This window comes from Python bivittatus, unplaced genomic scaffold, assembly GCF_059951505.1.
Source record: "Python bivittatus isolate LINGU-HERP-01145 unplaced genomic scaffold, Pbiv_v1 ctg000700_np1212, whole genome shotgun sequence".
Lineage (NCBI taxonomy): Eukaryota > Metazoa > Chordata > Lepidosauria > Squamata > Pythonidae > Python > Python bivittatus.
Window position 1 is genome coordinate 103156174 of NW_028277098.1, and position 14267 is coordinate 103170440.

General features: G+C 49.9%; 1 protein-coding gene across 2 annotated transcripts; it reads left to right on the forward strand.

Moving 5' to 3' along the window:
- The first annotated feature begins 1880 nt into the window (after positions 1-1880).
- On the forward strand, positions 1881-13186 carry MAPRE1 (microtubule associated protein RP/EB family member 1). 2 transcript variants are annotated; one of them, XM_088154393.1, is made up of 7 exons: positions 1881-2031; positions 4187-4310; positions 6699-6844; positions 9430-9637; positions 10529-10647; positions 12246-12398; positions 13027-13186. In XM_088154393.1, the coding sequence occupies exons 2-7, from the start codon at positions 4190-4192 to the stop codon at positions 13081-13083; spliced, it is 804 nt and encodes a 267-aa protein (XP_088010519.1). In that variant the 5' UTR covers positions 1881-2031; positions 4187-4189; the 3' UTR covers positions 13084-13186. The 2 variants fall into 2 exon arrangements, with proteins under 2 accessions (XP_088010519.1, XP_088010520.1); XM_088154394.1 differs by having other exon boundaries at positions 1968-2044.
- Positions 13187-14267: the final 1081 nt, after the last annotated feature.

Sequence of the window (14267 nt, forward strand, 5' to 3'; positions counted from 1 at the left end):
GCTCCACTTCTTCCTTTCTTCAGTGGGTGGGAAGGGTACAGTGGGGGGAGGGTCTCTCCCCTGCCCATGGTTTGCAGCTGTGAAGGGCCCTCTGGTTCACATCGTAGGAGTCCTGCAGGGGTTTGAGAGGGGCTGTGTACTGAGCTGGCCAAGTTTGTAGGTGACACCAAACTATTTGCCACAGGGAAGAGGATAGGAAAGACTTGGGGATGGGAGTGGGCGGGATTCTCCAACTGGGGGGAACCAGCATCAAAATGGTCAGTGCAGGTCTGAGTAAATAGTCTGAGGATGAGTTGCTGTTTTGAGTTTTCCAGCTGGGAGTAACAAACGTGCCATCTGGCTGATGTCCTGGGGTTCTTCCATTAATGCTTTTCCTGAAATCTAGATATATTACATCTACAGCATTCCCACTTTCTGTCTGGGAAGTTATCGCATCAAGAAAATGAATCCATGCTGACATCTCATCGTTACGGTGCTGTTTTCAAAGTGGTTACCAATCAGCTGATTAGGAAAGGGGATCTTAGGGGCAATGGTAGGCAGCTAGGTAAATATGCAGGTGCCGTGGAAAACACAAATTGTGGCCATTGTGGATAAAAATGGAAATCCAGTGCCTCATGCTTCAGATACCTGAAGGAGACACCAAGGGAGCAGAGTGGTAGAAGGAGGTTCCATAGGTGGAATAAGGGTGGAATAAGCACAGCCCGAAAGGTGAAGGGAAGGGGGCCCTTGAGAGGCACCCCGGAGCGTTAACAATTTAAAAAAAAAAATCTGTCCTCCATTATTGGATTCTTCCTGCTCAAAAGCTGTGGGTGTCCTCACCAATTTCCCTTCTCTGTTTGAGACAGGGGAACTGCCCAGGCTGGTTTGAACAGAGTGCTAAACTTGGTTAGGGTTAGTGTTAATCTGGATTAATTTCTTTTGTGGTTTAGTGAGATGCAACACCCTGGCCCGTTTACTAAGTCTATGTAGTGCAATGTTTTCCAACCTGGGCAGCTTTAAGATGGGTGGACTTCAATTCCCAGAATTCCCATGGCATGCAGGGTTGGGAATTCTGGGAGTTGAAGTCCACCCATCTTAAAGCGGCCGAGGTTGAGCAACACCGCCCCCAAGGATGCAGCCTTGCACAGGGTCAAGCCTCTTCCCGACGTTCGGTCAATGGCCCTCTTTGCCCTCTCACCCTCCAAGCAACGGAGCCCGAGGGAAAGAGCGGCTGGGAGGGTTAGCCTCTCTACCCCAGAACTCACTGCCCTGGCCGGGCAGCGCCGCGGAAGCTTCCCCAAGCACCGATTGGCTGCCGCGGGCAGGCCACGCCCACGCCCGCCCGCCCGGCCCCTGGGAGAGGGGCCGACGACCGCGGGAAAGCCCGCGGGGCTCTCCCGGCCGAAGGGCTTCCCGGTGGGCGCGGCGGCCCTCCGAGCCCCTTGGGGTCGAGCGCGTTAATAGTGATTATTAAATGTATAGGCCGCCGGACGAGGGCGGGGCCTCGGATTCCCTCCGGCGTTAGGTCGGTTCCTCCGCCGCCCTCAGTCTGCGGGGGCTGCGACTCGTGCCCAGCGGCGGCCGGGAAAGCCCGGGGGCGCCAAGGCCCCGCAAGCGACGCCCCTTCCGGCTCGGCGGGGCCGTCGGAGTCGGCCTCCCCGGCCGCTGGGCTCGGGGGCCAGGGCGTGGGGCCGAGCGGCCGTGCCTCGCCATGCTCGCGGCGGGCGGGAGGGGGCGCCCTCGGGCACCCGCGCCTTGAAGCGCCGCCTGCCGGCTCAGAGGCTGAGGAAGCGCCCCTTCAAATAGCGGGGGCGTGGCCTCCTGCAAGGCCCCGCCGCGGCCGCGCCCCGAGAAGGCGGGCCGAAGCGTCCGCGCTTAGCAACGGCACCGCCGCGGCCACGCCCCCGCCTGCCCGCGGCCGAGGGGTGTGGCCGCCGCGGCGCCGCCTCGCGGTGACGCTTCTTCCTCTTCCTTTTTCCGCGGGTGATGTCAGCGCGCCGGGGTGCGCGTGACGTCAGATCCCGGACGAGGCGGGCGGGGCCGGGCTGAACGGTGAGCGGCTGAGGTAACGGGGGCGCGGGCGAGCCGGGCGGCGGCGGCGCGGGGAGCGGGCGCGGCCCGCGGGGCCCAAAGCCGAGGCGGGCCCCGCCCCGCCCTGCCCTGCCCTTCTCCCCGGCCCCTCCCGCGAGGCGCTCCCCGCCTTTGCATATGCTAATCGCTACGGTTTTTATGCAAAGAGCGCCCTGGCCCGGGGGACGGGGACGGGGACGGGGGCGGGGGGCCCTTCCCGGCCTCCCTCCGGCCGGACCGGCCCTAACCTGGGCTGCTTCCGCAGCTGGTCGCGGGGCGGGCCGGAAAGGGGGCGGGGGTGGGGGGGCTCCGCCACCGGCCCCCCGCCCCGTTTTCGCCCCCTAATGCGGAGCGAGCCAACCGGGCGCTGCGGTCGTGCCAGGGCGGCCCCCCGCAGTGACGGCGCCCGCGGGCCGGGTGCCCCCGCGTGGGCTGGGGCTGCGTGGTCCGCGGAGTGGCCCCGCCCCTCCCCCACCGCGGGGGGCTGGGAGGCGCAGGCCGCCCCGCCCCGCCCCCTTTCTATGGGGCTGGCTCGGGCCCTGCGGCGGGGGGCTCCCTGCCCGGAGCCTCTCGAGGGGCCCGGGCCGCCTTTCCCGCAGAGCGTTTCGCGCGCTCGCTCCCACCCCGCCTCCCCCGGAGGGCCGAGGGGACGCCGGCCACGCTCCTCCGGCACGCGGGGGCCCTCCTGGCGTGGCCGCGGGAGGGGGCGCGTGGGCACGAGCGCTGCCGCCGGGCGGAGGGCCCGCCTCGGTCTCCGCGGCAGAAGCGCCGTCCGTCCGGCAGCGGGAGGCCGGGGCCGCCCTGCAGGCGCTGAGCCCGGCGGCCGTTCTTCCTCACCGCTGGCGGCGGCGGCGTGGGGGCCGGGCTGCACGCGCCGAGCGGCCTCTGGCGCAGGGATGCCGAGTGGCTCCCTTGGACGTCGCGTGGGCGCCGTAAAAACGCTCCAGTGGGAAGGGTGGGGACCGGCTGCCCCTCTTCCGCGGAAGCAGCGCTGTCCAGACGGGGCGAGTCGAGATGCCCGGAATTCCCGTGGAAGGGAGGTCCGCACATCTTCACGTCGCCCACTTCGGAAAACCCAGCGCTCAGGTTGTTCTGCCAGTCCGATCACGATGCCTCCTCCCTGAATTTCTGCTCCCTGAAGCAGTTGGTGCTCGAGCGATTTCCCTCTGTGGCTTCTGCTTCCCATAATCTCTGATTACTGGCCCTGGTGGCTTCCTTCGTTCTGATTGTCGAGCCTTTTGCTCTGTGGAACGTCAGCTTCATCAGACGCAAACTTTCATCCCACAGTCGTCTTCAGTCGCCCGAGTCCACTTTCTTTCTTTTTCCCTCCAGCTTACTAATTTGTTAATCCTTTTGGTTTAATGTTGTTAAATCTTGGGCCCATTTCTCAATTCCGTTTTTGGATGAAGACACCTCTTCCCTAGAGCTATTTCTGTGCAAGTGAGCGAAGTCTGCTTACTCGTATCCTTGGTAATAGAAAAGTTGTGTGAATCAGCTGCTCATTGGTTTATTTTCTCATCCTTTCTAGTAGGTCATTATGGCTACAGCAGTATACAGGTAGTCCCTGGGGTAAGAAAGCCCGGTTTAAGGACAACTCATAGTTAAGAACAGAGCCTGTGGTAGCAACATTCGAGTTAAATACACCATGATTCAAGTTAAATGCACAATGGTTCGAGTTCATTACACAATGCTACCTACACAGTATTATGCGATCCCACTGTTCTGGCTTACATACAAATTTGACTTAAGGACAGGCCTTGGGAACGGAACTCGTTCTTAAACTGGGGGCTGCCCGTATATATATTTTGTATAGCGGAGTAAATTTTTTAGCTGTATGTATTTGGATATGAGTGCAGGGTCTGATTTCAGCTGCGTACTTCTAAATACGAGCTCATGTTACTGAAGCAGTGAACGGCTAATTGGCTAGACTATCTCCAGTGAGGTGAGCTTAAGAGTGTGGCCTAAAGTGATCAGGTGATGATGCAGATGATGTCTAGGAACAGACATGACTGTGCAGAAGATGGGCTGGGGAAGACTTCCTGTGCATCTTGAATTTTGTGCCAGGTTAACGTGGAGTGCAGTGGTTCACTTCTACGAACTCTGTGTAAAATTTCCTTTCTTGATCAATTTTCTTTAGAAAATGGCAGTTAATGTGTATTCCACCTCTGTGACGAGTGATAACTTAAGTCGACATGATATGCTCGCCTGGATCAATGAGTCTCTACAACTGAACTTAACAAAGATAGAGCAACTTTGTTCAGGTAAGAAGACGGCTGACAGCAGAAGACCGTCTGCTTGAGGTTTTTGCTCATTATTATTTCTCCTTTGAAGAAGCAGTTGGAAACAGTAGAGGCTCTCTCTGATGGGTTGCTGCCTGCCTTGTGTCCTAACTGTAAATTAGCACAGAAGATGCAGTGCCTTTGTAGCACTGGCCCAGTTTGCTTGAACTTTCTGCTTGGAACGTGTACCTTATCCTGCTGGATTTGGGGGTGAAAGGGTATCTTAAGGTTCCACGCAGGTCTGTGGTGTTAGATGTGCCTTGAAACTTCTTATACGGGCAGATGGTGGTGAGCTGAAATCTTTCTCAGCCCTCTCCTAAACCTGAATATGTGTCATTTGGAAATTCTTTGTAGAACGGAATATCAGACTACGCAGAAGAAAAGACTGGGAGCTGTTGTTTTGCAGGTTATGTATTGGTCCCGGTGGAAGGCCGTTAGTGTTAGCCCTGCTGATTGAGTCCTCTGCATTGCGATTAAGCCTCAGAGGAAATGAGTCTGCAGTGACAGTAGCAGTAGCTTGGGCCTTTCTCGCAGACTTGTTATCCATTGTTTTAAAGTATAGTGCAAATAAGATTTACTCCATCTTCCTCTTGCTTTTCTTAAGTGCAGAGAACCCGTACCGTAGTTGTTGAAGGGCTTTCAAATAAGATTTAAACCAGAAGTCACAAGTTGCAGGCCCTGAGGACCTTTGTAAGAAGCTCATTTATGAAAGAGTCCTGTAAGGGAGAAGGGAGGCGAGTGTAATGCAGGCATGGTGAACAGGGGTATCTTCACTGACAACATTTGGGAGTTTGGGGTACAAATTCTGTATTGGAGGAATGCTGGGGAAGAAGCCTTGGGTTTGCAAAATTGGAAAATAGCCTGCTGTCATGCAGGATGGAGAGGGGAGGATCTCTAGAGTAGTTATCTTATTCATAGGGGTGTGCAAACCGTGTTGTCTTGAACTGTTTTGAGTACTTTTTTTGGATGAAATATTCTGCCTCAAGTGAGAAACTGGTGTTTCAAGTTCCAAACATGCTGTTTCAAGCATTTTGGAAGTGTTTAAGCTAGAAACTCTTCCAACATGCTCAAGACAGCCTGATTTGCAAAATCTTGTGCTCAAAATAGTTTGAGATGAAATGTCTTGTGCGCTGTTGCTAATCTGTCTCTGGGCCCTTTGTACTTCCCTTCAGCAGTTAATTTTGGGTGACTAGATCCTTGATGTGCATTTGTAATCAGCTTCCTTTTCATTAATCATCTTGACTGTTTCAGATGTGCTGCTCCATCCCAATACTATTTTTATTCTGCTTTTTGAAAATTTTCCTGTACAAACATAACTTCTTGACGCTCCTGCATTTGCACAAGGGCGAGGATTGCCATTTCATGTCCTAATGAAAACACAGTAGTATGCTGGAAAAACCTAACACTCCGCAATGCTCTCCTAGGCATCCTTTGAATTTCATTCTAATGGGGCTTGTGCAGAAAATGTTTCTGGTGGAGTGCTGGAGTTAAGAGCTTTTCCATCTTACTGCAAACGATGGGTGATTTTCCATCTGTGGCTTCACTTCCTTGGTTTCAACCTAAGTATTAGACAAGTGGAAACTTCGGCAGTTGCTTATTCCACAGCTATTACTCTTCATCTATGAGCAAATGACTCTGTATCCATATTAAATACATAGATATGGAATGGAGGCCTTGCTGCATCATGCTGAGTATGTTGGTGAGAGCAAGTGCCATGTCTCAGATGTCTGTGGCAGTGCCTCTCCACGATGAAACAGGCTGTTTAGTACTCAGTGACATGGAAGTGGTCCAGTTTGGTTAAAGCAGGTCAGATTTACGCTCTGTAGGGTCTAATTGAGGAAATTGGGATTGGTGAAACAGGAATTTTCTTGCAGAAGAGAGCATTGGGACTGCTGTAAAGGATGCCGTTCTAGAGACAGTTGCAGTGACTGTCTTGACGCACGGCTGTGCCACAGGTGCACTGACGTCTGGGGAAGGACCCATCCGGTTATGCTGCTAGCCTTTCTGGAGAGCAGGGCCACTGGTAGCCTCAGCCTAATTTCAGAAGTCTTTTGTGTGCAACCCATTTGGCCCTCTGGCAAATGTGACTAGTCCCATTCCCTGCTCTGTGAAGAGGGGGGTAGACAAAAGGAGTGACAGAAGAGCAGAAAAAGGGTGTCTCCTCTACTAAGGGCTCTTTCCCACCCAGCTGCTTGAACCAGGTTCCCACAACAGATTTCTCTTGCGATGCAGCCTCCAGCAGAAAGAAAGATTGGCAGCCAGTGTTACAAAGTAATGCAAAGATTTTGATTTTTTGCCCTAATCCCACGTGCTAAGATGTAATTATCACCAAGACGTTTCTCTTTCTCTCACTCTCTCTCTTTTGGCCAGGTGCTGCTTATTGTCAGTTTATGGACATGCTCTTCCCAGGTTCTGTAACACTCAAGAAAGTGAAATTCCAAGCAAAGTTGGAACATGAATACATTCAGAATTTCAAGGTCCTACAAGCAGGTTTTAAGCGAATGGGTGTTGACAAAGTAAGACCTTTAGATCTGTGTGTGTCTTCCCTGATGTCATTTTTAGGAATGTTGCAGCTTTGAGAACTTGCATTAGCTTCCTTTGCTCTTTTTGCTGTGGCCTAAGACATGAACATTGATTTCTTTTGAATATCTGTCAAAAGGCAGCATTTTCCCCCACACTTTTCCAATTATTATTCAATAATGCTGGAGTTCTGTTCAGTCGTGTTCAATTTAAACCAGATATATTTCTTTAGACAAGACTGGAGTCATTTGTATAAAACTGTTTTGTTCCCACCTTCAGTGTGTACCTTTTCCAGGAAAAGCAGCACTTGGGACTTTTTTTTAAAAAGCATTGGGTAGCTGATGTGCCAAGTACCTCTTAGTGCATGGCTGAATATGACAGGACAGGATTCTTGTTTTGTCAAATAGGTATTTTTCTTGCCTTTGTGCCACTTCTGCCTGCATTGACTTGTGGCCCCAAAACAGAGAAGTTAAAGTTCCTTATTTTTTTTTCCTTGGAGATGTTTATCTTTGTCAGTTATTAATAATATAAACCCCATGAACCAGTTTTCTACTCCAGATATTTTGTGGCTGTGGGTTAGGGCTCCAGATGCCCCTGTTCGGCCAGTCCCTTCTCTGTGGAAAAATATTTATAGGAATTTTCAGAAGATGTATAGCAAATAGAAAAACATCTAGCCCTTTTTAAACTTCCATCAAAAGCAGGTGTGGGAGTGAAAGAATGCCTGTACTGCTGCATTTGAATTATTGAAAGCACAGAAGGAATGTGGATTTTCATATGCTAATTTTCACTTGAGTAGTTTTGAGTCACTGCTGTCTTCCAAATTAGATTTGGGTTTGTATTAGTCTAGTGCAGGGCTTCTCAACCTTAGCAACTCCAAGATGTGTGGACCAACTCCCAGAATTCCCCAGCCAGCACCTTCGGGTTGCAAGGTTGAGAAACGCTGCTCTACTGATTAGGATTCAGTGCTATTATTGCCAAGCAGAAGCTTCCCATTTCTAACCAGGATGTCAGGGCTGGGAAAACTGCAGAACGGTCCCTGATGTGGGTTGACCATATTGAGGTAAAAGGACCAATGGCTTGGTTCTGTGTAAGGCTGCTTTTTGCCTTCTGGTGTGCTCTTTTTTCTCTCTCCTCTCTCTGCTCGGACAGCCATCTTTTCTGGGGCTGTTGGTGCGTGGGATCTGTGGGGACCAAAAGCAGAGAGGTGGTTGGCCTGAATGGCTCTGTGCTCAGATGCTGGACAAGCCGGGGGCTCTCTAAATGTCCTGTTGCACCTGGGGAGAATATTTACTCAAACCTGTAGTTGTCCACAATCTGAACTTTGTCAGAGCACGGTTGGGTTGGCCAGAAGTGGATCATATCGATCCTATTTACTGGAAACTCCACGCTTTGTGTAGGCCTTAAGTAGTTCAGCCTCATTTGAAGGCCATGTTACATGTTACATGGTAGATGCTGCTGAGCAAATAGCAGCTGCGAGACTATCTCCCAGGTTGGTTTGGGAAAACGGGTGGAGACAGTTAACCTCCTTGATTAGCTGGGTACAGTTAGTTTGCTCTGAAGGTTAGACCAGTGGTTTGAGGCACGCTAATGTAAAATCTTTATTTATTTTTTTAGTAGTAACATACATTTCTGTGAAGACAAAACAAAAACAGTTCTAGCAGTTTTGCTTCATAGGAGAAAAATCCAAAACTTGTAACAGGGCAGAAACTTTATTAGCATCCAACAAAAGAACGTGTGTGCTTTCAAGTTCTCCAAGGAAGTTTCTTTAGGCTAGATGTTACAAAAACATTTGTGTGTTTCTAAACAGCAGCCGGCCACAAGTTGATTGCAAGACCTTGGTCTAAGTAAATATAAAGATTAGCTTTCCTGCTTATAGGGAAGTTTGTAGCAATTGAAGATTTTAAAAAGTAACAGGAAGTTTGGGGAAATCTTGAAATTTACACAGAGCCTAAACAGCCATCTGTTAGCATGCTTTAATTTGGACTCCTGCTCTAAGCTGGTGGGTGCTCTTGAAGGCCTCAACATCCACTTCCCACTTAGGGTTCTGTGAATTATAATGATCTGATGATGTAAATAGTCTTCTATAAAGCTTTTCTTGTGGCTTAAGTTTTAGAAATAATTTTTGGAAGTAAAGCCTATCAAACAACATATGAACTCCTAAATATTTTATGCATCACTCAAAAGTATAATTTAAGCAAATGATCATAATCTAGCTTTCCACATTTTTTCAATGGGGGGAAACCCCCCAAATATTTTGTGATGTTTTAAAAATCTTCACATCTGTAGCCTAGGGTCAACTCCTGATGGCATGTCCAGCTTAAACAAAGCTAACTTAGGCGAGAAACATGTGGCGTCTTCCCATCTAACTCCATCTGTACGTGCACCAGAATTGTTGCAATGCCATTCAGTTTCTCTTGCACCGTGAACTTTATGCCCACCTCTCTTCTGGTCATCCAGAATTGAAATTTTTTGAAGGGAAGCCTTTCTGAATTTGGGCTGAGGAACGTTGTATGCCCCTTTCTGCTGTAATTTTCAAGTATGTTTCTCGTTTGGGCTAAATATCCTCAACCTCTCTCCTCAGATAATACCCGTGGACAAATTAGTAAAAGGAAAATTCCAAGACAATTTTGAATTTGTTCAGTGGTTCAAAAAATTCTTTGATGCAAATTATGACGGGAAGGACTATGATCCTGTGGCAGCTCGGCAAGGCCAGGAGACGGCCCCGGCCCCGGCCCTCGTGGTCCCTCTGCTGAACAAGCCTAAGAAGAACCTTGGTTCTGGCGGCACGGGTAAGGGAGACCGCTGGGGCTCGGGGGCCCCCTGGGGCCGGCTCTGCTGGTTGGGGGCTGTGGGAGGTGCAGCCCCGGCGCTTGGGGGAGGCCCGCGAAGGGAACACCCGTAATGGCACACGCCTCATCCCACCTCAGGCCTTCGTGCCTTGGCGTGTGCCTGGTCTCCTCCCTCGCCAGGTCTGGAATTCCGCTTAACACTGCAAGATCCGCAAGGTTACGCTGGCAGAGAGAGAGGTGGTGATTTGTAGGCTACCTTGATCAGTGGAGGAAGCCTAGAATTAAAACAGCCACAGAAGAAATAAAATACAAAACATACGTAGCTACCCTTCAGGGAGAATAACCAGCTCAAAACAATTATTACACAAGGATGTTCAGTGGGCTCAGTTGTAGCTCCTTCACTGTCTAGGCCGGTGCAACCTCCTTAGAATTCGGGTGGCTGTGGACGTTCGCTGAGCGCTAGTTTTGAGAGAGCTGACATTTTTAAACAGGAAAAGAACCACCAGGTTTTGAGGCTGCCTGTTAATTCAGGCCTTTCTCAGCCACGCTGGATGTGTGGGAGGCTTTGCCTTTCACTGTTTTACCTGGGGCCTAGTAGTTGTGAAGCGCTTTACATTAGCGTGTAATAGTTAGAAGTCCTCTCCTTTTATAGATAACAGTTATGTACGAACTTCGGAACTGAAGGCAGCAAGAGCAGATTCTCCTGCTTCCTTAAAGAAAACTGCTGCAATTGGTACTACGCAGGTGGAGGGAGGAGTTGTGCCTTGTGCTGTTCTTTGGGCTCGTAGCACACTGGGTTGCACGCTTCGGGTGCCGTTCACTGTGGTTGGCAGTGGTGCAGAGGCCCGGCTCCCTGCCGCAGAGCACTGCTGATACGTTTCTCTCTTCCAGCTCCAACGAGGCCCATAGTAACGCAGAGAACAGCGGTGGCTAATAAATCAGGACCTGGAATGGTTAAAAAGGCTCCTGCAGGCATCGGAGAGGATGAGTCAGCTGAGTTGATACAGCAGGTGGGTTTGGGGGTGAGGCCTTCCGGCTGAGATAAGTGATATGGGCAGCTGTGATTCCTCTGACGTCTGCCCTTGGGTGTAAATTTTGATGCCCTTCATGCTAAGATTAAACCTCATGGGTCTCCAAAGGGGTCAGGGTGGGAGCGTCTGTTAGCCCCTCCTGGAGTTCCCAATTAGCAGGTGGCCTGGAGCTGCAGCGATCAGTGGCCAGCAGCTTGCTTTTCTCATATAAGCAGCTTGATGGGGAGTTGAAGGTGTGGGTTGGCTTCCATGCTTGTTGAGTCAAAGATGCAGTGTCAGGTTTTCATCTCTCCCACGGCATGCAGTTAGTAGATCTGGCCTAGTCTTGCTTTGAGGTGTGCAAGTCTGTCGTCCTGTTGTTAGCAGAACCGATGGCAGAGACAAGATTTGGGACAGCGGAGTGAGAGGGGAGGGTGCTGTCACCGTTGCTGAAGGAAGGCCTTGGGTCTGTGCCCGAGGTCACAGCGCTTGCAGTCACTGAGGAGGGTGAGAGGAGGCCTGGGGTGGAGCCTGTCCTCGGCCATGGAAACCCAGAAACACCTCTGGGCCAGTTCATCTCTCTCAGCCCCACCCTACCCCACAGGGTGATGGTTTGAGGAAGGGTAAGGCAAGAGAGTACTGGGTAGACCACCCTGAGCTCCTAAAGAAAAGGTGAAATAGAAATCTAATGAATAAATGAAATAAATGTTTCACCTGATGATTTCCAGGTTAAATTTGTACTGGTGCAGCTGGAGTAGGAATAAGACTTGGGAGTTCAATGGTGTGTTGTTTTTCCTGTTTCTGCCCTGGTCTCCCTTTGCAGTAGTGACTCAGGAGAGGAGCTGAGGAGGGAAAGTGCCACCCATTTCCTACATCTTTTTCTTGCTCATGTCTCCGAGTGTCTGTTGCAGACATGACTCTTATGAAGGCAGAAAAAAAATCTTATTCTTTCCTGATTATTAGTGAAAGAAAGCTTAAGTGACTGATGATTTTGGAAGTTACATTTAACACTTTATATAGGTATTGCAAATCATCCACTTGTTGAAAGAAGTGGTTAGAACTCTGCTGTAATAAGCAACCTGTTAATTTTAGGAAAAGTAGGAAAGGAATAGTTATTCTGTCAAAGAATAAAAAGTATGATAATCCAGAAACCATTTCCCCCCATAACTCTCATTCCCTGTAATTAACAGGTTCTGGCTCATTACATTAATTGCAAATGTAATGTCTGCTCCAAAGTGACCCCCCTGGAATTTCGTGGGGCTTTGTCCCAAGTAAGGGCACCTAGGGGGCCTGAACGTTTTGGAGGCACAAAGTAGGTAGGCTGCAACCTGCAGATAGTTACGGCTGAGTTTTCCTTTCGTGCAGTATCTCAGTTATGGAGCTTACACTGCAGCTTTCATCTCTTTGGAACCGTGTCTGAGTTTTCAGCAGCCACAGAGCAGGCAGTAAGGGCCACAGAAAGGGGCCCCAGGGGTTGCAGCTAGCTTTGGACCTACAGGCTGCAGGATTCCAGCCTACAGCTCTTGCAAGCATCTTTGTGGTAGCTCCTCTTCACTCATTTTGTCAGGAAAATTCTGAGTTGAACTGTTCTTTGTCAGATCAATGTATTAAAGATGACTGTCGAAGATTTGGAAAAGGAACGAGATTTCTACTTCGGAAAACTGAGGAACATCGAGCTGATTTGCCAGGAGAACGAAGGCGAGAGTGACCCGGTTCTGCAAAGGATTGTGGAAATACTTTATGCTACAGATGTAAGTTGGCGTGATCTGCCGGATCTGGCAGTGGCGCTTCGGGCTCAGGCGTTTCTGTGATGCCGGTATTTGCTTCTGCAGTAACTCTGGTGTGCAATTTCCTAGGAAGTTTGCATGCACGAGCCCACTCAAATGAATATCGGTTATGCAGTCACACTGACTGGTTTTAAGTGACTTCCATAAAGGTCATTCTGACCGGCAGATTCGGCAGTGACTGTCAGAGTTGGTGAATTGCAGTTACCGGTTTCAAGGATAGATCAGTCACTGTTCATTGGGGGGAAAGGAAAGGGGGAGGTTCAGTAGTGGTCGGTGACACTTATTTAATTTTAAAAAGTCTGTGCTCACAGCCCTTTGCGTTTCATACACTTTGCCACTTGCTTTTTTTGAATGAAGATGTTTTATGCATATTTCAACATTCATTTTCTTCTGATGTTTATGCACCATGTTTCCATCCAACCAGTCATCCTCAGAAAATGCACAACCGCCCACACAAGCTCCGCATGCAGAGCGGTTGCCTTGTGTGTCGCGTCAGGCAGACCTCCAGCCGCGTGCCCCGAAGACTGTGCGGAAAGGGGCGCTGTGTCCTGTGCAGCCTCCCTTAGTTTGCTCCTTCTGTCTCCTCTTCTAGGAAGGCTTTGTGATACCAGATGAAGGAGCCCCGCCAGAGGAGCAAGAGGAGTATTAATGGTCCACCTACTGTACCAGCAGAGCAGCAGCAGCAGAGTCAGAAGTCAGAAATCTTTGCCCCAATCATGTGCTTATCTGTAAAATACTCCATTTTATTCTTAGAGGACTCACTGGTTTCTTTTCAAAAGTAAAAAAAAAAAAAAGTACCTCTCCAAGTGCACTTTGCGTAAGTTTTACTATTTTCCCCCTTCCAATGGGTTTTTTTTTGAGAGCTCTTTTCTCACTTTCATAGCAGAACGGTATTAACATCTATCTGGTGTAATTTGGAAGCAAGAGGTTGAATACTTGGAGTTTGCAGAGTTGCTTGGTTGCTGGTAAAGCACTGATTTATGGAGAATTTGCAGTACGGTGTGTCTGGGGGATGGGAGAGGCTATGGAATGGAGTAATTTCAGTATTGTCTTTTCTGCGGGAAGGTTGAGGAAATGTGACATGTGTTCTGTAGTGAAAGAGATGCCTTAAAGGAGGCTTAATATGTGCTTCCAGATGACAAATTAAAGGAATGCGATGGGAGATTTTAGGTGCTCTAAAATGGGGTTAGAGCTTTCTTGTTTTGGAAGGAATTGTTTGGCACCTCAGGCAAGTTGTAAGAGTTAAACAGATCGGTGGCTGAATGGAGTTGCCCACACGGCTGATGTTGTTCTAGGAGAAAATACTTTGGTTGCAAGACAGGAGTTGGTGTGAAGCAGGTGCCCGAAGCCCTCTTGCTTCTACTGTTACGGCCCACGGCCTGGTGTATCTTCCAAACAATAAGGTTCTCCTAACTCTCCACCTGAATCTAGTTCCCCCTCTTGCCAGCTCCTGCTGTTGCATCTCTGCTCCACTGAATGCTGTGGGTTCTTCGGCTCCTCTCTGCACCCCTGCTTCCTCTGCTTCCAAGCCTGCTGACAGAACTAACTCTGAGGCTGTTGTCTAAAAGAACCCCTGTTGTTTTGGACAGTAGCTCCCATCCTTCTCAACAAGCCAGGATGTTAAGTAGGGATTATGGAACCGTACTCCTAAGGATTCGAGAGAGCACCTGGTCCTGGTGCTCCACTTGCTCGAATGGACCTTCTAGTTTGTTTGCAGCCCGCGCTGAGAGCCGCCTGGGTGAGCAGAGCACGTCCGGTTGCAGGGGCCATCCTTGAGTCATCAGTGCTGGTGCTGCAGATTACTAGGGAAAAAAGATAAATTTGCGCATTAAA

Bases quoted from the DNA above. Each gene is read 5' to 3' on its own strand.
- MAPRE1 (XM_088154393.1), top strand. From the start codon at position 4,190: ATGGCAGTTAATGTGTATTCCACCTCTGTGACGAGTGATAACTTAAGT. The intron at 10,648-12,245 runs GTGGGTTTGGGG...GTTCTTTGTCAG, and splicing joins CAGCTGAGTTGATACAGCAG to ATCAATGTATTAAAGATGAC. The intron at 12,399-13,026 runs GTAAGTTGGCGT...CTCCTCTTCTAG, and splicing joins AAATACTTTATGCTACAGAT to GAAGGCTTTGTGATACCAGA.